The 27,181-nt window shown below is 43.2% G+C and overlaps 1 protein-coding gene across 3 annotated transcripts in view; it reads left to right on the top strand.

The window, feature by feature from the left end:
* SLC35F4 (solute carrier family 35 member F4) overlaps positions 1-27,181 on the top strand; it is a 349,918-nt gene that overhangs the window by 295,246 nt on the left and 27,491 nt on the right. For all 3 annotated transcript variants that reach the window (XM_053224485.1, XM_053224484.1, XM_027065806.2), the window contains exon 2: positions 23,924-24,109. Coding sequence is in view for 2 of the 3 variants with exons in the window: in XM_053224484.1 (XP_053080459.1) it covers positions 23,924-24,109 (186 nt within the window). In the remaining variant the exon portion in view is untranslated. The remainder of the gene's footprint in view (positions 1-23,923; positions 24,110-27,181) is intronic.

The raw sequence follows: 27,181 nt of genomic DNA, 5'->3' as shown, positions 1-27,181 counted from the left end.
TTCCAGCTGCTGATTTTACGTACAGAAGCTAGTGTTCTAAAAACCATATGTTGCAGTTGCCTTTGGATGGGCTTGAATTATAATTTGCTCGGTGTTACCATAGACCAGGAAAGAGAAGAGGGAGCATTTGAAGACTGCATTGTCACGTTGTGTATTCTCTTGCCGTTAGCTAGGAAAATCCCACCTTCACTTCCAGGGGATAAAAATCTCATGTTTTTCTTTCTTTCTTTTAAAATGTTTATTCCTTTTTGAGACAGAGACAGCGTAGCAGGGGAGGGGCAGAGAGAGAGGGAGACACAGAATCCGAAGCAGGCTCCAGGCCGAGCTGTCAGCAGAGAGCCTGATGAGGGGCCCGAACTCGAGAACCATGAGATCATGACCTGAGCCGAAGTCAGATGCTTAACTGACTGAGCCACCCAAGTATCCCAAACCTCATATTTTACCTTAAGGTTTTTCAAAAAGAAAAGTCCTCCTCTCCTTTTTAGAATCACTACTCTAATGATTATCAATCTTTACTGTTTGGAATTCCTTTCTTAAATTGTCTTTATGTTAGCCAAAATCTTTACTGTTACATTTTGATTTTCCTTCCTAGAGAACACATTCAGTTTGAAACTCTACCTCCATTTCTCAATCCACATATGGAATAATTCATATTTGATGATCTCTAAGTTCCATCCAGCTCTTACTGTCCTTTTAGCACTTATACCAACCTACAGAGCAGTGGTTCTTGACCTTTTGAGGGACACAGATTCTGTGTTGAGTAGCCAATTAAAGTTGCGGAACATCTCCCCAGTGATATGTACATACACACAATTTTTAGATATAATTTCCCAACACATGGGGAACTCCTGAAACCCTTGGACCCTGGGTAAAGAGCCCCTGATGGAACACATGCATCTTTTCACGTGTGAGTTCAGAATTAACTGCATTTAGGCATTACTGGTAAAGAAGTAAGGCATTACTGATGCCTTATGCACGACTGGATTCTTTAAATCAAATATACAAAGTTTTCCAGCATTTTCCTTTCAAGTCTTGGCCATGTCATCAATCTGTTTTACTCATGTACTAATGTACTAATAATAAACTCTAAATATTAGATAGAAACACTTAAGGCTAGTTTTAAATCTTCTCTCAGATCCCACCTGACATGATTTTATTACTGAAATGCAAAAAGAAAATAAATCTCATCAAAAGACAGCATCATTATTTACCCCAAGGACAAGCAGACTCTATTGTATTTAGATGGCATTGTCAAAGTGCTTTCTGTTGCCTACACATTGGGTAGGAGTTTATCTTATTTTTTGGATAAGAGAGACATCTAATTTTTGGAAAACAAATGAAATTACCATGAAATGGCAGGCAGTGTATGCCAGATTTCCTACTATGTTGCTTGGCTGACTTCTCTTGGACTCCTGCTTAATATCACTTCCCCAGGAAGAGTTGTCTGAGCCTCATGCCTGGTTAGATGCCCCAGTCACTGCTCATGCAGACCCACTCTACCTCTCCTATTACAATTATCTGTGCTTATCTGTACTTATCTGTATTATTGCAATTGCCCATCGGGGTCTACATTTCCCTAAAGACTTTCAATTCTGTGAGGGCAGTGAGTTTCTCGTTCACAGTTATTTTCCCAGCACCTAAATGGTTCCTAGATGTGCAGTGTATTGAGTAAATGTTTGTTGAGATAATGGATGAACAAAGCATAACTCATTGGATATAAGATATCTCTGATTAGGTAGCTCTGTCATTTTTTTTTTTTTAAAGAATAAGTGCTCAGGTAGATGAGCTCAGATTTTCAATACAGGATTTCTCTGCCTGGAAGTCTGACCTATAAATCAGAAAGCTGAAGATCAATCAAATTATCTGATTTAATACTGATGTTGTTCTTATAAACCATAGAAAACCACATTTCTTGGTGTTCAATGCAATGGCTGTGGCTCTGGTTGTGAGTGAAAGAGAGGGTAAAGGGAAGAGAGCAAAGGGGGCTAAGTGTTAGCCAGCTATGGCCAGGAGAGGAGTGGAGAAGGCTGACCTACAATGGCGGGGGATTAAGCAAAAGGGAACCTTGTCCTTATCCAAGATGAGGGTGGAGTTGCGCATGAGGGGTAGGAGGGCCTGGGACCTATGGACAAGGAGGAGAGGCAGGGAAACAAGGATGGTCCAAAGCAGCAAGTCAAGGGAACTGGATTCAAAATGAACAGCACATGGCAGAGTACGCAGGAGAGCACTGGAGCCTGGGAAGTCCCCGGAACCAGTGTTGCTCAGGGTGTCTCTTCTGCACGGACGCAACCATCCCACCTGATTCATCCACTTCTTCAGAAGGTTGATCTTCCCAGAATGCTTAACTCTGTTAGTCTTCTCTGAGAGGACTTGGCAGTTTTCACTAAGAGGGGCAAGATTCTTCTTGGTGTGCTTTTCACAGGGGGAGTATGTACATTCAGTGATGGAACGTTTGAGTTCAAACTTTTGAGTGTAACCCAACTACACTTTTAATCATCAGAACTTGATGTGTAAAACTTTGTAGCATATTTGACATCAAACCAGCATATCTGCAGTTTTTAATTTCCCCTTCATAATTCTGTAAAATTATTTTCTCACCACCATAATAAGAGGGTACATGGTATGAGAACCCTCTGGGTTGATGCTCTGAGTGGATTAAGAGAAATACTCTTAACATAAGAGAATAGGTACAGAGTTACAGTTTGGGAAGATGAAAAAAAATTGGAAACGGATGGTAGTGATGATTGAACAACAATATCAATATACTTAATGTCACTAAACATTACCCTTATAAATGATTATAATGATAAATTCGTTGGTATCCCACAATAAAAATATAAGAGAATAGCAATCAATGAGTTTGACATAAAGGAATAATAGTTATTTCCGTTTCATGCATAGAAAATCAAGAGAGAGAATGACGAAAGAAACATCCAGGAAGAGATGATTAGTCAGGAGCTAAACTGGCCTCTAAGCCCTGGGAATCCTAATTTCGGGTACAATGTTCTTTTCAGGCAAAAATCCAGGTTCAACCCTATCCCTTTGGTATGTATAACTGAGATTTCAAGAGCCTCGTAATATTGTTCTATAAAAATGATCAGTTTCACAATGTGTACAGGCAATTTTAAAACCATGCCCTTTGATAAAACATGAGTTTAATAAATTTGTCATCTATCTTATTCAATTTTTTCTGGAAAGTTCGCTCTTTAAAGCAGCATTTAACACTGCAATGTATGAGCTACTTTAATATTTTAGAAGAAAGTCAGTTTCTGTTTCTTGTTCTTTCAGGGATTCTCACTTAGATCTTTTACTCTAGGGAAAGTTCCAAATGCATTGATATTTCCTGAAAAATATCCTGCCCTGTGTCTAGGTATAAATCTGAAAATCCCTTCCTTAGAAGAAACACAGGATTATTTCTCAGTTGTCATGGTGATGCTTGGGGAAGATTACTTTTTAAGGAGGTGAGAGGGAAGGACCATATTGGGTTGCATAAGCAAAGTCTATGATTTTAACTTGTACTTAGCTAGAAACAGTGCTAGTTGGTATTAAGTCACAAGGTCTTCCTAAAATTTAAAATTTTTACACCAAAATTTCCCATAGAGTGTCTAGTCCCACTTTCTCATTGTATAAATGAGAACACCCCAATCTAGGAAGGTTGAATGACTTCCCAAGGTCTTCATGTTGCCTTACAAAACTTTCTTATGCATTTATTTAGAACAGAAAGCAAGTTCTCAAATGGCTGATACACCACAGAGAAGTCATTATGGGGAACTTTCTGTTTGGAAATTGGCCACCACCCCCATTTTCACCCTCAGAAAGAGAGAGCTTATTTGCCATTTTTTTCTGCTGTTTCCTCACCTCTTTATTAAAATGATTGCCTGAGGTAGAATTGCGTGTCTCTCTCTCTCTCTCTCTCTCTCTCTCTCTCTCTCCCTCTCTCTCCCTCTCTCTCCCTCTCTCCCTCTCTCCCTCTCTCCCTCTCCCTCTCCCTCTCCCTCTCCCTCTCCCTCTCCCTCTCTCTCACACACACACACCTATTTATAACTCCATTTACTTCCCAATTCTTTTTCACCTTTTCTTAGAGTTATTATAAAAATCCCTGTTTCTCTCTCATGCATCCTGTTTTTCCCTCTAGTTGCCTATTTCTTGGGAAATAACAACTGGATTCTTGAAACCCCACCATTTCTGAACTAAAAGAAATGTTTGTCATGTTGATAAGGAACTTGATAGCTGTACTGAAGAAGGAAGTCCTAAGGTTTGATGGGAAATTAAACAGAATAAAGATTCAGGGCATCGACACTGAGAGCTTTTGGGAAACACACAGAAATTTCCCTCAGGATCCCCTCCAATCATTATTTACAACTTCTTCCTCTTCCTTAAATTAAATCTATGTTTCCTCAACTGCAAATGTTCTAGATAAATATAAAACTGCTTTTAGTCAATGTTGTCTTGTTCTGCTTAATGACTGTGCTTCCTCACTGCAAACGTACAGTATTTTAAAAACATTATGCATTAAATGGGATTTTAGTACCAATATTCGGTCAAACCACAATTTATAACTTTGTTTATGCGGGGAAATGCATTTAGAGTTGGGAAAAACTCCAGTTTATAAGTCAAATTTTGCCTATGATATATGCTTTGAGCTTAAGTAAAATTCAATCAGTACATTAAAAAAACATTTTTCTAATGTTTATTTATTTTTGATAGAGAGACATACAGAGACAGAGCACAAGCAGGGGAAGGGCAGAGAGAGAGGGAGACACAGAATCCAAAGCACACTCCAGGCTCCGAGCTGTCAGCACAGAGCCCAACGTGGGGCTCGAGCCCACGAACCTTGAGATCATGACCTGAGCCTAAGTCAGACGCTCAACTGACTGAGCCACCCAGGCGACCTAGTACATATTTTTTGAGAGCTCTTCTGGGTGAAAGTCACCATTCCAGGTGCTATGATGTTCTGCAAATAAAATGACAACAACAAGGTACATTATCTCAGCTAATTCTTACAACATCCCTTCTAGGGAGATATCACTCTCCTTCTTGTCAGTGAAGAAACTGAAGCTTAGAGAGGGAAGAGCACAACGTGGTGAGAAGCAGAGCTGATATTCCATCCTGGGTCATCTGACTTCCGAATCTGTGCTGTAGTGCAGAAATTACACTCTAAGGAGACTATGCTGGGAGCCATGCTGGACCTTAGAAAATCCTTGGAAGCTATGCTGTCAGCAGCTTCCAGAAAAAGAATTCGTGTTAAATCTCAGATGGGAACAAGTTTCCTCTGAGTGTTGCTATATAGAAATGCCTCTTAGTGAATGTTATTCCAAGTTACTGGGGTATCAGAAAGTGTCATTGGAACAACTGAGACTCTGGAGGACAGAGAGACTTAGAGCTTGTAACTCTATTGGTGAGGAGAGATGGGGATGCAGGGAGAGTCATAAACAGCCATCTTCTCGGGGGAGTGTATGACAGCCTCTCCTTTTGTCCCTCAATAAGACTTTGTAGGTATCAAGCCTCACATATTTCACTTTTGATCTAAACCCCTGATGGAACCAGATACGTAATATTTTATATAATTACTCTATTAAGATTGGCCAGAAATCCTGGAGAGCTGAGTCTGTTCTATGCACCTGCTGATCTGACCAGCTCAGCATGCCTGTTAATGGTTTTCATCCAGAAGATAGAAACAGAGACACAAAAGCAATCCTGTCCTTGCTGTCCAGATCTTAAATACGATAGCTCCTTAGAGTCAACTGCACCTGGCATTCATGAGAGATCTAAAGGCAATTGCCAGTGCAGTTTCTATGTCGTGCTCACATTTCAAAGATGCAAATATAAGGAAACCCTTTTGGGGGTTAGAAGCAAAACCAGCTGAAGCTTATTTTGGAAAAGACACGTGAATTGGCGTTTTAGTTGGGGGCATGGCCAAGATGGAGTAGGCGGGGCAGTAGACTCCCCACCAAGGTAGGCTGGGGACAGGGCTGACCCTCAGGTGGGTCTTCTGTTCCCCACTCTCCCCTGCACAGCTCCTTCCCCCAAAGGCTCTATGGCAGCCACAGGAGGGTGGAGACTGGGAAGGACCTCAGTGGCTGTTCACTTGGACAGGACATCACAGGACTTGGGTGCCAGTTTCTGTTGCGAGTCTCAATCTTCTTCACAACCACGGCCTTGGTGGAGTTGACATGCCTGAAGGAGTTCAAGCCCCCACCAGAGCCTAAGCTGGACTGGAAGGAGCCCAGACCGTAGTGGATGCCAGGGCCGGTGAGACCCTGTGTGCCGAGCTCAGGCCACCTGAGTACCCTTGGTGGTCCCATTAGGGATATACATGTTCTGTGTCCCAGACTCCAGCAGCTTCGGTAGGTGGCGATCTCGCTGTCCAGGACCAGCCTGACATTCACGTGTTCCCGGTATTCTCGCAGCCCGTCACAACAGCTTCCTGAATCACCCGCTTCCTGACGCTTCCCAGCAATCAGCAAGGGCAGCCTCCACCAAAGCCCTCTGGCCTTTGAGGCCCTGGATCTTAGCCAGGGGTCGGCTGATGTTCTGGCTCATCTAGGAAATCTCCATCTTCGTGCTTCCCAGACAATGTCTGCGTTCCTACTACTTGATCTGGTACAGCCTTCAATCTCGGCCCGTGACAATCTGAGCAATCTCCTCGTACTGAGCCTTCACCTGGTGATGATGCCGTCTGGTCCAGGGAGCAGCAGCTGTCCCCGGGGAGGACCGTGGAGATGTTGGAGAGCTGTGGCCGTAGCTCTCGGCTCTCCTCTTCACACTGCAACCTGGGGAAGGCCATCTGGTGGGCCAGCCCCTCCGGGCCGACTCCAGCTCTGTCTCGTTCGTGCAAGCTTCATCCACAGCCTTCTTGACGACAAATGCATTCCCCATCTCTGCACGCTCTTTGATCTCTTCCTTGTATTTATTCTGAAGTCCTCCGTCAGCCCCTGCGTATGGCCAAGCACCGCCTCCAGCTTCAGCTTCTCCTGGACCACGGTGTCCGGCTGCCAGCAAAGCTTGTTGATGTAGCTCCTGAGCACATTGTTCTTGTTGCTTTGAGCTGTTTTCTGCTGCAGGAGACAGCTGTGATGCCCGCCCCCCCCAAACCCCCAGACCCGCCATATGTCCAGACCATACTCATGCTGGTGTCCAGGCCACCCCAGAAGCTGCTGCCCACTCAGGAGAAAGCCTAGAAGCAGATTTGGCACAACACACACTTGTATGAGAAGCTGCTGAAGGCCCCGGGGGGCCAGAGGTGGATCCCATGTGGGACTTCTGGGTCACTCTGATGGACATGGTGGAGGCTGGAGCCAACATGAGTAGGCTGGACCAGAGAGACCAAAAGGAGCCGAGAAGCTGCATCTAGGTGGGGGGGAGGGAGTCTTGAGGTATCTGGAGTTTATTGACTTCCCTGCTAAAAACCAGTTTCACAAGTAGTTATTGGATAGTTGGCGTGTGCCTAACATCCTTTGGTAGAGGAATAAGAGACTCAAAACAAGTAAAAGTTAATTCTTATCCTCAATTAGGGCCTTTCTAAATCTTGCCAGTTTATTCATTTAGTCGTGAAATGTATATTTGTTAAGCATGTTTCAGGTGATAAGACATATACACATTAAAGTTACTGAACACAGGCATGATTAGGTGCCCCTAAGTTTCTCCGTAAGGGCCAGGCAACTCCACAAAGGCTCATGAAAAGCTGCTGAGTGCCAGGCCCAGGGACACAGAAATAGCCTAGATAGAGCCCATACTAGTAAAAAGCTAACAGGCAGGGGGCAAAATAAGTAGACCAGAAATTGCCATACAGTATGGCGTAATTAGGTAAGTGGAACAGGCACAGAAAGCAAATGGCCACGGAATGCCATTGAGGGTGCGCAGAGTTTCAGTGGAGTCTTGAAGCTCAAATATGAGTTCACAGAATGCAGGCCCAGGGGTTGGATGGGGAGAAGTGGTCAACGGCTTGGCTGGGGTAAAAGGCAAGCTTGTACTTGCTTGTGACAGTCTCAGGGGTCACAGGCCCATTCTCTCCAACTGCCCCATGAATTGCAGGGGGCCCCCAAACTTTGATCTCTGCCTTCTCTCAGTGGTGCCTCAGGGCTCTGCTCAGACTCCCCTTTGTGCTCCAAGGGGAGGAAACTGTCCCCAAGGAAAAGCTGGAGATCAAGGGGCTGACCTTAGGACCTTTCTTAGAGATTGCAATCTCATGCCACCTGTTGGCCAGTGCCTAGAAACAGTTGCCTCCTACGGTTTGTCAAGTTGTATTTTATTTGCAGTGGAAGGGAGGATTAGTCCTGTACAAGCCACTTCATCATAGCTAGAACTTTCTCGTACCTTGAATAACCCTTCACTCGGCCCTGATGCTGAATCCTTGCAATTTTCTCAAACCTCTGCCTTCTTTTTCCTCTTCCTTCCACTTCCTTCATCTCCTCTCTCTCTACAAAAACTGCTTCATAAGTCACTTGTGACATCCCTGATAGCCACAGTTAGTGGGCATTTCTTCCACCTTCAGTCTCCCTGACCTCTTGGTAGTATTGGAAATGGTTAATGGCATCTCCTTTTATAAACTCTCTTCTCTTGAATTCTTACCTCTGTGACTCTGCTTCTGCCTCTGACCCTCCTTCATTTTGTTTGCTGGCCTCAGTCTCTCCACCACCTGATAGAGTCCCCAGGACTCTTCCCTGGAGTGTTCATCCTGGATCCTCTGGGCATCTGCTCTGTGTTCATAGCTTTAGATGATTAATTTCTCATCCTGCCTTCCTCTGTCTCTTTTATGTTAATGATTCCACTCTGTGTGACCAGTCCTGTCTTCTTCATCTGAAGCGTCTGCCCTGTTAAGTATTGTTCCTACTTCTGGAATCTTGCAGTTTCTCAGACCCTCCAGGCTCAGGTTCCTCAAGATCCTGATGTTAATTAAGCCCAAGATTTGTCAGCATATCAGTGTTTTCCTTGTTAGGTTATAATTCATCTGTTTCCCAGCCTCTTTGCCCCAGTATATTCTGAACCACAGCAGAGAGACTTGGTCTTCATCCTCTTTGAAGCCCATATAGCCTAGCTTAACGTCTGGCACACAGGACACCCCTCGGTAAGAGTGAATGAATGAATGAATGAATGAGAGTTGCCAGATCTCCTCTAGCCAAAACAAGGGGCCGGGAAAATTAGTCTCTGGGCTATAGGTGTGTGGGTCAAGGTTTACCTGGAGTTTTCTCCCTGATAGCAGATAACTTCCATCCTCACATGACAGCTGCTCTGTGCAACCCTGGGGATTGGGAGCATGTGGCAGTCAGTTATGCAAGAAATAGCCAAAGGAGGGATAATGTGGGGAATTTTAGGGGTCAGGATGGCAAGAGGATCTAGATTTAAGGAATGTTTAGAGGGTGAGGCCAACAGGACCCTTTAACGTATTCTAGGGCTATGCGGTAAATTTAAGTCATCCTCCAGACCATGGAAGTATCTTCCACGCCATTAGATAAATTTAGGGTTGCAAGAGGAGAGCGTGTCTAACAGACTGCAAGAGCTGCCTCTGCAAGAGAATTTTTAAATCTATTATGCTCAGCCATCAGTACCAGTGCAGTACGCATTCCGGTACTTTCCTAGCTGCTCTGATTTGCCTCCCATGGGTGAATACAGTACTCCCAGAGGATCATTTACTCTCATTTGCTTACCAGAGAAAGAAACAAAGCAAACACTTTAATATTGATTCCTCATCTCCGGCCAAGAAATGGCTTTGATAGTAAGGGTTTTGATGGAACATTTGAAATGACCGTGGGGGGGCAGGGAGGCAATTAACATGCCAAATCAGTTCCCCTGAATTCTGGGTAGGAAGGTTTCAGGAAGCTTAAAGAAAATTTCACGTCTTCTCCTATTAGATCACAGCACCGTGCATGATTTTTGTGAATCTTTTGCACCGTGAATAAGGGGTTATGTTTCTTGTAACAAGACTACCCTGAATTACCTGGCTCTGTCATCTTCCTTTCCCTTCCCATGCTTCCTGCCACTCTCATTTCCATCAAGCCCAGGATTTGTCACTATACCGGGGCTTTGCATGTTGGGTTATAATTCACCTGTTTTCTGGTCTCTTTGCCCCAGTGTACTGTGAACTAAGGCAGAGAGACTTGATCTGGTCCCTCCATCCATCCATGTGCATAAAGTGTCCATCCCCATCCTCTACATAACAGATTTGGAATGGTTTGTCTACTCCTTAACATAACATTTCTTTATTTGCACAATCTGTGTAGAAAACAATGCCTTTCTCTTTGCACTTGTGTGCTGTCAACACTTCCTGCTTGTGCTTTCTCAGCTTCCACGCCTTTGCCCCTGCTACTCCACCAACAGTATTCTTTCCACAGTCAACAATGACTAAAGCCAAACTTTGTGCCATGGCCTTCTCCTCCCACTCTCTTTCTCTGGCTTCCATATTGTTGCATCCTCCTGTTTCTTCCCCTCACTTTTTTGGCTGCTTTATTTTTTATAGGTTCATACCCCTTTAATTCTTGGTTTTCTTGCATCTCAGCCCTGGTTATCTGTGTTTCTCAGTTAGCCTTCTCTCTCTGGATGATCTCATTCCTGCCTGTATGAGTTTACTAGTGCTGCCATAACGAAGTCCCACAAATTTAGTGGCTTATAACAGAAATTTATTGTCTCATTGTTCCAGAAGCTAGAAATCTGAGATCACAGTGTTAGGATGGTTTCTTCCTTCTGGGGCCAGTGAGAGGGAATCTATTCTATGCTTCTTGCCCAGTCCCTAGTGATATATTGATGACCCTTGGCATTCTTTGACTCCTAGAAACAACACCTCAGTATCTGGCTTCATCTTGCATAGTGTTTTCCCTGTTTGTATGTCTGTGTCCAAATTTCCCCTTTTTATAAGGACACCAGGCCTATGGAATTAGGGCCCACCCTAAGGACCTCATTTTAATTTGGTTACCTCTATAAAGATCCTGTCTCCAAATAAGGTCACATTCTGCTCTACCGGGGATTAGGACTTCAATATGTGAACTGAGGCGGGGTAGGATATATTCAACCCATAACATCTCCTATAGCTTTAATGACTTGTCCATATACTGCTGACTCTCCAGTCTATGTCTCCATCCCAAAAATGTCTTCTGGACTCTGGACTTGTGTGTCAGTTGCCCACCATCCATCTCCCTTGAATGATTTTCATGCACCTTACACTTAACATGTCTAAGAATGGTGTCTTATCAATTCAGTTGTCCCGAACAGAAACTGATACTTATTCTTGACTACTCCTTCACCCTCATTCCTACAACAATGCCCAATCATTTACCAAATTATGGCAGTGCTGTGGCTCTCAAATCAACCTCCTCTTTGACCTCACTGCTACCACCTCTGCAAGGCCACTATTATCTCTCCTCCAGACCACGCCAGTGGTTTCCTAACAAGTCATTCTATCTCTGGTGTTACTCCCTCTCAAGCCATTCTCCACATTACAGAGCACTCTTTGAAAAACCCAAATCTGATCACTCCATTTCCCTGCTTAGGTCATCAGTGGTAGCAAGTGCCCTTGGAAGTAGACATTGGACCCAGACAGCTGATGGTAGGCCTTGAGCTGGACAATGAAGGAACAGTAGAGTCTAGGTGAGTGGGGAAGAGGCTTGTATGAATGTGGAGCTTGGACTTAACCTTGCAGGTTTAGATTCAAGGCCATGTCAGTGCACCCACCTGCTAGGTATGGCCACCCATAACAATTGTGAAAATAACCTGATGCTGACCGTGTAGCTTTTCCCATATCCCCCAGGGCGGAAACTTGCAAAGTGTTATGTTTAGATTGTGGCCTAAATCACAGTGGAGCTGCCTAAGCAGCTGCCTCTGCCAGTTCCTGACTTGTCCTCCTCCCTAGTGACAAATGTATATGCTAACAGCATTAGCTGTACCCTGGCATGCTCTTCTACCCATTTCTTTCTTTCTGCTCATGCATAAGGCATAAATATTTTGTAAACTGATCCATAAGCTTCTGGTTTAAAAGGCAAGTCCCAAATGAGAAGATACTGGTGGACCACTGGCAGTTGCAAGGGGCTGAGCCATTCCTTGGCTCCGGGATGAAAAGCTGGCTTGTCCACCCATTCAGAATTCAGTGCTGTTTATAGAAATTTCTGTGTAATTGGCTTTTTCCCTCTTAGACCATAAGAAAATGAGAGTAAGCATCATGCCTTCTTGTCTTCTTTGCACTTAGCAGAGGGCCAGACACATAGTAGGCATCAATAACTTCTAATTAATGGGTTATCACACAGTTAGGTCAACAGCCACAGGTCTTTTGGGTTATCCTGAATTGTTTTTTGACTAGAATAAATTATGAGACTGCCTTGTGAATGCTTTGTCTAATCCATCAATTATGAAATTCACCAGGGCCATTTGGAAGGAAAAGTATATTCCAGGAGAACCTACCAGGAAGGAATTTGTAAGTAAAGGGTTTCTACAGTCAGTAGGGCATATTTTTCAAGATTTTCAGGGCAATAGTGACATTGCTGGAGGGTGGTAGTGATGTTGTAAGGTACATAGGGATCTTAGTTCCCTTCATGTGCACATGCACGTGGGTAAATACTCCAGTTCAAATTACAAGCAAAGGAAGACTTTAGGGGAAGAAGAGACAAAGGCTCAACTCGAAGAAAGTCAACGTGAAGGCTTAATGAAAAGCAAACAAGATCATTCAAGGAAGCAAGCTCAACATAAAAATCTGGACTTAGAAAACAAATTAGAATCAGTTACTTATTTTAAGAAGAAGTTATTATTTCAAGCATAAACACTCCCGCCCACAGCTGAAATATGATTAATGTAAAATTAATCAATTCATGTAAAATGTGATTAATACCATTACGTTATCTGTATATGCTTTAGGAATAGGGTGTATGGTATTATAAAAAGAAAATAGTTGTATAGTCTTAATGACAGTGTCTTACCAACTGAGACACAGGGGTGGGTATTCAAAGGCACAATTTCCAGGACTGCATTTAATACTCCAGAGTAACCAAGCTGTAGATTTATACCAGACCAGGTATGTGGCACAGCATTCTCTTAATCTCTCTTGCTTCAATTTATTGAGCTGGTCTCTGTGGGAAATATTCTAAAGTTGATCCTAAATGTCTTTTGGTTTTTCTGGCTTAAAGTGAATATTTCAGAACCATCAGGACAGGCCTTTTTACTGTATGGTCAATGGATCTCTGCCTGCTGTTTGGCATCACAGAGCCTTGAGTGACATGGGAGAGAAGTGGGGTTGGTGATCATAGAGATTCTCCCTCTCCACCTACACCCAGGAATCAGCCATCTCTCTTCCAGGGGAAAACTTGTGCCCAGGTGTTCAGCAAAGGTAACGGCCAACTATACCCCCTCGAGAATGTCTGCCATTGGGTTCGTGTAGTTTAGCTGGCAAGAATTCCAAAACACCTTTTCTAAATCTTCCTAAATCTTTCAGTGGGCCCTCCGTGAGAACAGAGTGTGCTACTCATAGGGCCACAATACAAGAAAAGTAGCAAGTAAGGACATTAGAGAAAAGGGGAAAGGACATGAGAAGAGGCCACCGGGGGTTGGGTGCACATGAAAGTCCTAGAGAGTTGGTCTTAGAGCTCTTGACCGGGAGCCTCCAAAGCTGTTATGGCTGGTTAGCAAAAGGGAGATTTAGTGGATGGACTGGGGAAGGGAGGCTCACAGAACCTTGGAAAATGTGCAGGAACTGAGGGCCTTCACAGCCGAGCAGCCGGGACATCCTCCAGGATACTGCTGTTGCCATCACAACCCAACACCCGGCTGCCACTGTTGCTCATGAAACTTTAACCATCCTGGTTTCTTGAGATTTATAGTTTTGGATACCGGGCTTTGATGGAGTGAAACCCAGTCATGTCTGCCCCCCATTGTCAGGGGCAGGGAGAGCATTATGCTTCCTAAAGAGCTTCATTTGAGGATGCCTGGGTGGCTTGGTCAGTTGAGCATTCAACTCTTGATTTTGGCTAAGGTCATGATCCCAGGGCCATGGGATTGGGCCCTGTGCTGAGCATGGAGCCTGCTTAAGAGTCTCTCTCTCTTCCTCTCCTCTCCTCTCCTCTCCTCTCCTCTCCTCTCCTCTCCTCTCCTCTCCTCTCCTCTCTTCTCCTCTCCTCCCCTCCGCTCCCCTCCCCTCCCCTCCCCTCCCTCTCTCTCTTCCCCCCCACCCCTCCCCCCGCCCCTCTCCCTGTGCTCTCTAATAATAATAATAATAATAATAATAATAGTAGTAGTAGTAAATAATTTTTAAAAAGCCTCTTTTGGCTTCCATTGTGGGATATGGGACACTTTCCCAGCAAGACTTATGTAGTTGGGGGGGAAGGTCCCCCTAAATGGGAAGGGGGTTGAGTGCTGAGCAGTTAAAAGTAGGACAGAGGCCTAAGGTAATCACATTAAAAAAACATTCAAGGAGTTGTTAATGGGGCTTAGAGATTTTTAATAAAATTGTTATTCTTTGCAGTGAAAAACACTTTCTATCATCTGGGAAATTATTTAAGACTGAGACTATCATCAAAAAAAAATGTCAAAGGCAATTTTATACTATTTCTGCTGATTCATATCTAGGATCAGCCAAATAGATTTGAAATTCTTTCTTACGTACATTGGGAATACTTAAAAATCCATTTCAGATTTCTATGAATGTTCAGCAAAAATCGTCAAGGTCAACCTATAATCTAACTCTCCAGATGACAGAAGGTGTAAGGAGTAACAAGACTGAGTAGTCAGAGGCTGAGTATGGGCAAGATAAGAGGTAGCTGGAATTAGGAAAACAACTGTAGGCTTAATAAAACATGGGCATGATTTGGAGCCATAGTTGAGGGAAGGGTGACAACTTTGAGCAGCAGTGAGGAAATAAATGCTTGATACCGGATGGAGACATGGGTCCAGAAATGATCTAAACAAGCAAGTGTTAAGGATCATATGTTCTTTGGGAGAAGGGAGTCAGGAGAAATGCATGTTAATCCCAAAATCTTCTTTAGAGTACAAATCCAGAACATGTGCTTGACAGATACATGGGTTGCCTAAGTAAGAATGGAGCCCCTCTGGCAGACATAGACCTGGGGTAAGGGGTGCTCTGGTTGCATCACACAAGAGTTCAGTCATGACCATGAAGAATAAGTATGACCAGTTTCCAAGCACAAGAAACTATGATTATTCGTGTTCTTTCCACTTTTACCATGTGAATGCCTGGATTTGGGGGGAAAAAGGGTCCTACTGCAATACACATTTCTAAAGGGGAAATCCTGTCTCTCTTTAAAGAGCATGTTTTTGCTTGAACAACTTCCATTAGATGTCTTTCTTCCAGGGTCTATTTGTTCTGTGCATCTTGCCCTCTTCTCCCAAATTTGCCTTCATGAGACTCTGCTTCCAACCCATCATCCCTCTTCAAAATGCCTCTTTTGCTCTCAACAACTAAAAAGGCAAAATCTCCACTTTCCTTTGTTGGAAGCTGTTCCAGGCTCTCTTCCTATATAAACCCTGCCCTGCTCTGGGATCTGCTGGAACCCATCATCCTCTGCTAAGTATTCTGTAACTGTCCAGGCTGAAATTGATCTCTCTGCTCTCTGAACAATAATTGTCCTTATTTTCTGTACGATGGAACTATTTCCCCTACATACAGAAAGAGCTCAACAGTGCTGAATAGCTGAAATGGAAAGGGCAACAGAGCGTATTGGAAAGAATATGGACTTTGGAACTGGACTCGACTTTTTAAACCCTTACTTGGGCTGTTGAAGATCCACTTTCCTTCTCTGTAAAATAAGAATAGTAAAGTCCACCCCACAGTGTTGCGTTGTTTAGAGATCATATATGTAAAGCTCTTGGCACATGGTAGGTGTTAAATAAGTGCTAGACGCTTTTATTTTTACATTGTAAAAACAGGGAGAAGTGACATATTTTTTTAGTTTTAAAGTTAGTTATAGATAGAGAAAATAAATCTTATTCCAGATAGAATAAATTAATACTGTTTTAGGAACAAGATGTATATAGCATAAATATAGCAATTATTAGTCCTTTCTTCTAATTACACATTTTAGGTAAATAAAAACTAGGTTTTAAAAGATTTTTTAATTTTTTTATTTAAAAAATTTTTTAATGTTTATTTATTTTTGAGAGAGAGACACAGAGCACAAGCAGGGGAGGGGCAGAGAGAGAGGGAGACACAGAATCCAAAGCAGGCTCCAGGCTCTGAGCTGTCAGCACAGAGCCCGATGCAGGGCTTGAACTCACGGACCATGAGATCATGACCTGAGCTACAGTCAGATGCTTAACCGACTGGGCCACCCAGGCTCCCCTAAAAGGTCACTTTAATATGCCTATATAGGTACCCAAATATTTCATATTTACATCTTGAATAAGATGAGATGGTTAGCAAGAAGATAATTAGCAAGTCTTGAAAAAAATTTGGTACAAAAAATACGCATAATAATATAACCAACAACTAGGTTATTTTAAAAGATATTTCTCTGTGAAATGAATCAAGAATGTTCAGAGCTACATAGAGTGAATAATACTAGTAAGTAAAACAGTGTTGTGCAGGAGACCTTGGGCTTTAAAGAGTAAGGCGGTGCAGAATTGAAACAGAAAGTTGGTATATTGCTTGTGTATTAACCATCCACCATGCTGACCCCTTTCGATAATCCTAGGATTAAGTGTTTACCTAAGAAGTGAGTAACTTTTTTGCAAATTCCATATAGACTTCAATGAAAACTCAACCAATACTGATGACAATAAATATTCCCTCACTACAAGGAATATTTTCTGCCATTGTAATTTGATGGAACATGAGTTTAAAAAAATAAGCTGAAATATGGCTTTTTACATAAACTTTTGTTGAATTGTTGGCATCTTACCTGTTTTTATAAGACAAAATGTCAAAGTGATTGTTGTAACTTCCAACCAACTCCAAGTCAAAATTCAGGATTGCATTTCTGTCTTCGATGTTTCTTCAGTGATTGTAACATCTTGGCAGGAAAGATCATGCATATTTAAAAGCAACACACTTATAAAAGATTATTTGAAAATAGTCAAAGCTAGTTTTATGCTTAAAGTATGACTTTCAAGAGATTGGTTGGAAGAATCATCAAAGAAGAATCATTCATCAAAGAAGCTTACAGCTAGGAGATCTTGTGGTCTAGGCCCTGATTCTGTGATTATATTATTGTAGAAACATGGTATATAGATACCTTTGCCCCTCCAGATTCTTTTTCTACCTGCCCCACAACCTTTCTCTACTTCTCTTTCTTTGTGGCAGTTGAACTGTATGGACTACGGAAATAGGCTGTCTTGCCCTCTGGCCTTGGTTTACTGATCAAGGGGGGTCCCTAAGAGATATCAAAGGAAAGGACTATTTTCAGGAACTCCCAGCTGGATGCCTACCTTAATGAAAAGTCATAACTCATCTCAGGCAAGCCTCTCCTTCCAGATTTTTCCAATCACTCCCTCTCCTTGTCCCTTCAGGCCTAAGTATAGTAAGAGTGAGCCTTCGTTACACCTGGGTACTTCCCTCCCCCCTGTGGTATTACATACAGTGGTTCTCAAAATTTTAACTTGCATTGGAATCACCTGGAGGGCTCCTTAAATCATAGGTTACCCCCACCGCAGTTTCTAATTTAATAGTCTGAAGTGGCTGCTGAGAATTTTCATTTAAAAAATCTTTTTTGAAGTTTATATTTGAGAGACAGAGCATGAGCGGGGGAGGGGTGGAGAGACCGGGAGACACAAAATCCAAAGAAGGCTCCGGCCTACAGCATGGCGCATGGCTCATGGCTCGAACCCACGAACCGCAAGATCATGACCCGAGTCAAAGTCAGACAGTTAACCCATTGAACCACCCAGGTGCGCTAAGAATTTGCATTGCTAACAAGCTCCCAGGTGATGCTGCAGTGGGCGGCTTAGGGAACCATATAGCCTTATAGCCCTAAACCTTGAGCACCTTTCTAATAAAGTATCCTAATTTTGAGTTTGCTCTCCCTTCCTTCTGAAACCTTGACTAATATAAATGGGTATAAAAAATTAGCTGAAAATTGACAGAGTTTGTTTTATGGTTAAACATGATTTCCAGGTACTTGCTTGAAATATCTTTAAATCAAAGGAGAGAAAGCTACAGGGAATTAGGAGATCATTTTGCTCAATCACTAAATTTCAGAGTATGAAAGAATACAAAGAGAAGTCAAGTGATTTACCTGAGAGGACATAGACAATCGGTGTCCTGCCCTTCCAGGAAGTCTTTCCAGGACTTTATGCTGCCTCTTGTCGTACAGCCCCTACCTCTCCGACTCCCACTTTCCTTCCCAACACCCCCCGCCCACATCCCCCATCCCCAGGACGGTGTCTTTATGTTTGGGCATCAGGGCTACCTGTGGTGTTTCAGGTAAGTATGAGGCATAGCTTGGGGCAAGTGAGGATAAGATCTCTAGCTCACTGTTCAGTATAATGCTTAGTAGAACCAAATATGTCCTTGATTTTTTGTGTTCATGAGAGATGAGAGTCAACGGCAGGGCTCTTATTAGAATGATGTCTAGAGTCTGGTCCATTATCTTCCAAGTCGTCTTGTGCTTGCTCACACAGAATCTTACCTGACACATTGCTTCTTTCTCATCTACTTTCCAAAGACCTTTTCCTAGTTACTTTTTATCGCACGGCTTTTCAAGTTGTCATCTGAGAACCCTACACCTTACACTCTGATTAGGCTTTACTCAGCATTTCTTTGCCCTTTTTGCTTTGAGGTTTCTAAGTGGACGCCCAGGGCCCTGTCACCCCAGCCACACTTGCCCTTTCCTGGTGTTGTCGCCGTGATCTGTGGCCACAGAAATTGTACCAGGCATCAGTGTAAGACACAATTTCCTGCCTCGAGATTTTTGACTCTGGGCAACTAGATTTCTCCCAGGAGGCTAGCTACAAGACTGGAAAGCTGGGAGCTTCAAATGATTAAATTTTCTGCAGAGAAAGGCAAACAGAGGCCAAGTGAGAAGACATGAATCTGGCACCTGCAGTGGGAGATGGGGACTGTCTGCCTACACGCTGCCCCAGGTCCCAGGTGTTCCTGAGGTTTAGGGACGTTCCTGGCTGCCCTGTCCCTTGGTTGCTAAGCTCCTAAAAACTCCCCATTTTTGTGTAAACTGATCGAGTTTGGAATTCTATGATCTGAAGTCAGACGTTCTCACTGATAAAGTACCATTAACGATCATTTTTGTTTAGCTGCTTATTTTTCCTTATAATAGTGTACATTGATTGCGTACGTTCTGTGGACCATTTAATCTGAACAACACTCCTGAAAGGATTTTCAATGCTTGTTTGTACTCAGAATTCAGCACCTTAGAGCTGCTCATCTCACCATTGTTTCATAGCGTCCTCTTTACCCCTCTGAGTATTTGCTCCTGTGGTTTTCTCTGACTCTATCGCCTATTCCTCAGCCTAGAACTCTGTCTGGCAAAGCCCTGCTCATCGTTCAAAGCCAACTTTGATGTAGCAACCCATAGAGACTTCCCTGCTCCAGGCAGAATGAATCACTCCCTTTCTTCTTGCTCTCCAATTCACATTAAATTATGGTTAATTGGTTACAAGTCTGATCCCAATACCATGTTGAAGGCCCCATGCAGGCAGGGACTGTGTATTCTTCATTATCTAACTCCTGTTCCTGACACAATACCTGCCCTAGAATCGTGGCTTAATAACTATTTGTTGAGTTAAGTTGATTTGGGGAACATGCAGAGCCTAACCAGTGTGAATGAAGAAATTATATCGTTATGCATGGACAAATATGAAAAATGACACAAGATGGCCCTACTGCTATGGCTCACGTGAGCAGATGTCTTTACAAGGAAGAGTGGGGGCCGTCTGGTGTGACTACTGAGAGACTTCCAACCTATCACTTCTAATACAGTTTACTCTCAATACTTATTAAAGTCTAAACACTTTTCACTAACTGAATTTGTGATGCCCAGGCACTCATTGTGGCATAGACAATAGAAAATAGATATGATGTCACCTAGCATCCCAGGTGACATTCTGAATATGATTTTTGTCAGAGTTGGCTTTATATTAAGTGAATGGCACAAGACTGTGTAGCATGGGGTGGTGTTTTCACTTCCAGGATTGGAGATGACTGTTTCATGGCCCAAGCCCTGACCATGCCTCTGGGCCTGGCTCTGAAGTTTAAAGTGTGCCTTTTTAGGACAATGGCTTAAATGTTTCCAGTGGCTCAACTGCTCCCGGATCTCGTCCATAAATCAACCAGTGTGAGGCAGCAGAAAATGGGTGTTGAGCTGTATTGCACAGGGACCAGGAGGTGCAGAAGCCAGGATATAACATTTAGTGAAAACGAGGAAGCCGGAGAAATCACTAGTTTGGCTTACAAATCCAACGCTCCCAGATACACATGATTTACCAACTTCTTAGTGTCTATGGCCAATGTTTTATCTCAATCCTTGCTCAACTAGCTTCCCAACCTATTTTTGGACTTCCTCCTTTTGGCCTGTAATTGCCAAATGATCACAAAATGAAACCTGATATTCCCCTAAGAAAACATGAGAAGGCGTAACTCTCTAATGAAAAATACTTGAAAGATAAATTAAAAATGACTCCTGGAGTATCTGAGTGTCAGCCCCTCTGGAAGAACATAAATGAGAGTTCACTGGATTTTAAACAGACTCTTTTCATTGAATTTGAAATACTCAATTAGAAACATAGTTGGATGGGTGCCTGGGTGGTTCAGTCAGCTAAGTGGCAAACTTTGGCTCAGGTCGTGATCTCGCAGTTTGTGAGTTCAAGCCCAGCATGGGGCTCTGTGCTGACAGCTCGGAGCCTGGAGCCTGCTTCAGATTCTGTGTCTCCCTCTCTCTGCCCCTCCCCCACTCATACTCTCAAAAATAAATAAATATTTTAAAAAATTTAAAAAAAAGAAACATAGTTGTGAAAGTCACAGTAAACATTTTGGATATGTACACTAAAAACCTTATGTGTTTTGACACTTTTGTACTAATACTAATATAGCATTAATTTAGGCATAATAATTGGTCTGTAATTCTTCTATTGATTTTTTTGAGTACTCATACATTTTTTATTCTTTTAAATGCAAGATTATATAATACATTTTAATTAGGGCAACTTGAGACACTTAATAATAGATGCTATAGCTAATTCCATTTTTATAGACTTCTCCTTGTTTTTCCCAAGACTGAGAAAAATAGAAAAGGAAAGAAAACAAGATACACTTTTGTCATAGATGGGGAGGCCTGGAACGCAGAACGAACACTCACAGCTAAGTTGCTCTGCAGTTCTGCTCTGTTCTTGCGGGAGATGATGGTTCAGGAATTCAAGCGTTCTCTGGACACCACTGCTTCTCAAAGTTCTGATTAGATTGCTTTACGTGATTACTCACACAGTCCGTGACATGATTATTCAAAGCCAAACTAAAGCCAAGACGCCATTGCTATTTCAAGATTTTGCATTTCATTGGTTGGTTTTCTACCATCTCAGAAAGCACCACGCCAAGACATAACCTCTGTGACCCAGAGAGGATGATAGCTTCTGTTCTGCAGAGCAGAGTATCTACTGGAAATAGAGACACTCCTAACTTACAAGGAAAAATAAATGTACTCTGTGAACAAACATAGGCAGCCAAGGAGACACGATGACTGAATGTAATGTGGTGTTCTGGGTGGAGTCCTGGCCCAGGAAAAGGCCACTAGTGATAAAGCTAGTGGCCTCCAAAGAACATTTGGAATGTGGTCAGTGGTACTTACCAACGTTAATCTCTTCATTTTGACAAATGCACCAGAAGATGCAAGATGTTGACATTGAAGGAACCTGGGTAAAGAGCATCTGGGAACTCTCTGGACTATCTTTCCGTCCGTTCTGTAAATATAAAATTATTTCAAAATTAAACATTTACTCAGAGCAAGGGACGGTGAGAGAGTGTAGAACAGTCTCCGACAGACGGAGAGGCAGGCAGCTTCTGCAGACAGAGTCGAAGCATTCACACGTGAGAAAGTGAAGCCCCGGGGAAGCCAGTGCATGACTACCGTCAAAATGAGCTCCTTCGGGGAAAGTTCAAAGAAAGTGTCGATGCATGTGACTTAACAGCAAAGACTGAATGAACCGATCAGGATTTGATCTTACTGTTTAAAGGCCTGGGTAGATTCAGGATGTTCCAGGTAGAGGGACAACCCAGTAAAAGGCTTAAAGCTATCAGTACTAAGAGTGAGGTGTCAGAACGCAGCCAGAACCAGCCTCGCTGGAATGGAGTATTCAGATGGGGGCAGGGTTAGCTATGTAATTTGAGGTTCCGGTGCCAAGTGAAAATGTCAAGTTCCTTGTTCAAAAAGCAGAAAATGGTTTTTCTCCTTTCTTACGTTCCCTCTCTTTCTACTCACCATGGCATTTTTTATTTGCTATTTAACATCTGCTCCCTTGGACAGAGGGATGCTTGCTGGGTGAATGCAGGCCCCCCGCAGGCACTGGGAGTCTCACCCTGAGATCCCAGCACTCCCCATACCAGTACCCAGGTCCCTGTACAGTTGTTAACCAAGGACTCAGGTGTGGTGGCTGAAAACCCACCCCAGGAGGTGGGGAGACAACAGGAGGCAAAATCAAGCCTGAGCTGAGGCTCCAAGCCCCCTGCTTGTGCTCCATTATCCCATCAGAAGTCACTTAGAGGGGCACCTGGGGGGCTCAGTAGGTTAAGTGACCCACTCTGGGTTTCGTCTTGGGTCATGACTTGCAGTTCGTGAGTTTAAGCCCGCCTCGGGCTCAGCATAGACAACATGGAGCCTGCTTGGGATTCTCTGTCTCCTCTCTCTCTGCCCCTCCCCTGCTCATGCTCACTCACGCTCTCTCACTGTCTCTCTCAAGTAAATAAACTTTAAAAAAAAAAGAAGAAGGGGGAGTTTGGGTGGCTCGATCAGTTAAGCATCCAACTTCGGCACAGGTCATGATCTCGTGGTTCATGGGTTCAAGCCCCGCATGGGGCACTGAGCTGACAGCTCAGAGCCCGGAGCCTGCTTCAGATTCTGTGTCTCCTTCTCTCTCTGCCCCTTCCCCACCTATGCTCTGTGCCTCTCTCTTTCAAAAATAAAATTAAATAAGTAAGTAAATAAAAAAGTCACACACAAAAAAACTGAAATGTAAAAGAATTTCCATGTGGCACCCTGGACCTTGGAGGGGGTGTGGGGTGTGTGAGGTTCTTCCAAAGAAGCACAGCACCCCGTGTGACTGCACTGGCTCCAGGCCCATGAAGCCAACCCTGGGTGGGGGTCCATGGAGATTAATCAGGATTGGGAGGGGCTTAACCCGTGGAGGATCCTGAGGCCTGCGTTTTCATCTGTAAGAGCGGGTAGAGGCCAGAGGTGATTGAGGAGACACAACCAAATTGGACTTTAGTGACCAGTCCGATGGAAAAGCGTAGGGTGGACTCGACAGGAGTCACTGTGGGCACTTTCACTAGTTAGGAATTCAACAGCCAACCTTAGGAAGAATAAGGAGGATGCAAGCATGACGTCACAGTTTCCCTCCCTTGAGGTAAACTGTTTGACTGTTGTTAGCAGTTCTAATTCAGAACAGGTGCATCAGACCAAGCGCCATTTTCTAAAGTTCAGTTTTGGTGGACAGAGTTATCTAAAAAGATCCTTCATCTTAGGGACACAGACCTTGCCAACGCAGACTTTTCTTTTTAGGAGCCCCTCTGATAAAATTAGAAATGAGCTCAAGGAAGGTTCCATCAGGGCTGTGTGTTTTACTGCCAGGGCATTTAAAATCTTGTTCCAGGGGTACCTGGGTGGCTCATTTGGTTACGTGTCCAGTTCCTGATCTCAGGTCTTGACCTCAGGGTTGTGGGTTCAAGCCCTGCATTGGAGCCTACTTTAAAAAAATAATACAAATGAACAAAATCTGTTTCCAGTTTTTCTTTTGGAAGGTTCTCAAACTGGTATGAACTCTTTCTTCCCAGGTACCTCCAGATCATCAGTTACTCGATGTAAACCAGGAGCCAACTGCCCCAGTTCACACAGTGGCATCAGTAGGCAACTGTCCCCTCTTTCTGTCACCGAAGATTCTTCTGCTCCTATTCTTGAACTTCAGAGCCGAGGATCTTCTGGAGTTTGCGGACATAGAGTCGAAAGGCAGAACAGATCAGGTGAGCTGGTGACCTCCTCTTTTTTTTTTTTTTTTTAATATGAAATGTATTGTCAAATTGGTTTCCATACAACACCCAGTGCTCATTCCAACAGGTGCCCTCCTCAGTACCCATCACCCACCCTCTTGTCCCTCTTACCCCCCATCAACCCTCAGTTCTGTTTTTAAGAGTCTCTTATGTTTTGGCTCCCTCCCTCTCTGACCTCCTCTTAAATAACAGTACACCTAGGTAACCTTCGAACCAGCCGTGAAAGATCACACCATTGGCCCAGAACGCAGGGATGTTACATGGACTCTGAGGAGTGGGAGTGGGGAGTTTATCAAGTGGGAGGAGAAGGAAGAAGGGACATGTATAGATGGGATCTGTTAGTGGGATACGTACAGTGTAGCAGAGAAACCAAATACCAAAACCTGCCGTTGCAGGGCTTAACACATGATTAAATGGTGACACCCAGGGCGCCTGGGTGGCTCAGCCGGTTAAGCGTCTGACTTCGGCTCAGGTCATGATCTCGCAGTCTGTGAGTTCGAGCCCCGCGTCAGGCTCTGTGCTGACAGCTCAGAGCCTGGAGCCTGTTTCAGATTCTGTGTCTCCCTCCCTCTGACCCTCCCCCGTTCATGCTCTGTCTCTCTCTGTCTCAAAAATAAACGTTAAAAATAAATAAATAAATAAATAAATAAATAAATAAATAAATGGTGACACCCTATTAAGTTTACAGGGTATCTAGTTTCCGCTTCTTGAAGATGTCAAAAGCCAGCATCTTTGCTCTTAGCCCTGGGAGTCAGTGGTAGCACACTCCCACTCTAAGAAGAATGAAAACACTGTTAGTAAAATCACAGACTCTGCTTTTGTGCTCGTCAGGACTGCCGGTCTTTGGAGCCCTTCTAGTTTCCCCAGTTTTGCACCTTCAGGACACCGCCTGCTTCCCTGATCAGCATTTAACTAATCAGTCAAGTCCTCTCCACTTTCCTCACATACATTTGACCACACTCAACAACTCCCGGGTTACTTGGGTTACTGGAATTGCTCGATACATCTCATAACTAGATCCAGGAGTTTCCCAGCAAATTTGTAATTTCCCAATGCACCTGAGTCCACTAGGCTGTTGCCCACACCAGTACTTCTTGGCGGTGGACATCTTATGGCCTTCCCCAGAGAATGTGCTCAGGTACCCAGTTCATACTCACTTCCTCTCGTCACATGACCACACTTCCGTTTCTGCAAAAAGCAAAACAGTTGTATGCCAACAGACGCTTGCCTCTTTGCCTTAATGTCTCCATTCTTTTGTTTGCCAGTGACGATCACTTTGGGACCGTCTTTAATGTGTGTGTTCCTGTCATTCCGATGTGAACTCCTTTTGCTATGTCCATGATCACTTCCTCTCCATCACTTTTCACCTGCATTTGCAATCTCTCCTTCCACTCATTCCTTCTGCTTTATCAGTAACATATTTAAAATCTCTTGCATCCTTAAAAACAATAATCAAACAGCAAACAACAACAACAAAATACTCCATCCAAAATAAGTGGTTAGTTGAAAACAAAACATAACTTGGAGAAAACTGGCCTAAAAAAATAAATAGAAGGGAAATGGAAATTCAGGGGACTCAGTTAGGGATGGGGGGCAGTAAATAAAGGTATACAGGAAATATGAAAGCCTCTTCTAGGGTACTACTAATTGGATAAGAGGGTTTTTTTTTATATAAGAAAAGATATTTTTTTCAAAAAGTGACAATATTTTAAAACACTATATCAGCAACTATTGACCCTAAGGCTAAGGCTCTTTTTAAAAAAATGAAGAAAATGGCATCATAAGTCTTCAGAAAATTTTAATTGGCTTTAATAAGTTGCAGTAATATTCCTATTATCCCAGTTATCTGCAGAATAGAATGTTCCAGTTAATTAAGTATTCTGGTTAATAAGGACTTGCTTTATCTATCATATGCAAACTACAAATTAAATATACTGGTTGACAAAGACTTGCCATATCTGTCATATGCAAACTACACATGTCAAAGGCTATACCATGAAAGATCACATGGGATGTAATTTACTCTTTCTGTGATGATTCAGAAGGCACTTAGGGTTATTCCAGGGCACCATAAAAAATGAGAAAAGGAGAATAATCTGAAGAGCAGCTCACCATGCTTTCAGGAATACTATGTACTTAACCTCAAAACAAATCCCATGAGGCAAATATTATCACTGTTTGGCAGATGAAGAAGCTAAGCTAGAGTCAGACATGTGCTCAAGGCCATACAATGGTTCTACTCATGTGTCCAAATTCCAGTGGCCTCTACCAGTAATGACTCTAATCCAGGCTCGTAGTAAGGGATGGAACTTCTGGTATATCAGTTTGAAGGATACATACAAAACCATAAAGCTAAGCAGGACTGTCGAAAATTTTAAATGACCAGAAAAATAAAAGAGCTCTGTAGACCCAGTCTTTCTAGGGTATCTATAGGCGGTAAAATTAAAGATTGGCAACAATTACATCTGGTTAGCAGAAGAATGGGTCAAAGATATGGAGGGATTTAGGTGACGACTAATGTCATCCAAAGTACTGTCCATGGTATGATGGTGGCACCAAGTGACCTTCAGAGAAGGTGACAGTGAAGGCAGATATCAACTTAAAGGGATATTGAGAATCTCTGTAGAATCATTCCTCCTTTATGAGATAGTCCCTGAGAATTAATAATCTGAAATGTAGGTATACCTTTCTCTTAGACATCACTCCTCTTAAACTTTGTACAAGACTACCATTCCCATCAGGAAACAGAAATTTTTCTCCAAATCCCTTCTGAAACTTCCAGTGCTTGAATGGAGAGCTCAAGCCTGAAACCTAGACAGAAGGAGTGTTCAGAATAAAAGATTTGGAGCCTAGAGTCATGCTGACTTGGGTTCAACCTTGGACAGCCTTTCACATAAGCCTCAGTTTTTTCATCTGTAAAATGGAAGTGGTAATACCTATTTAACTGAGTAGGTTAATGTTTCTCTCCCAGCCTCCCAAGACAAGAGTCTCTTATTCTACCCTCTTACTCATTTTCTCCCCTCTACTCTCTGCATAAGTCAGATG

This window comes from Acinonyx jubatus, chromosome B3, assembly GCF_027475565.1.
Source record: "Acinonyx jubatus isolate Ajub_Pintada_27869175 chromosome B3, VMU_Ajub_asm_v1.0, whole genome shotgun sequence".
NCBI classification, from domain to species: Eukaryota; Metazoa; Chordata; class Mammalia; order Carnivora; family Felidae; genus Acinonyx; species Acinonyx jubatus.
This window is presented reverse-complemented; position numbering and strand designations above follow the sequence as displayed.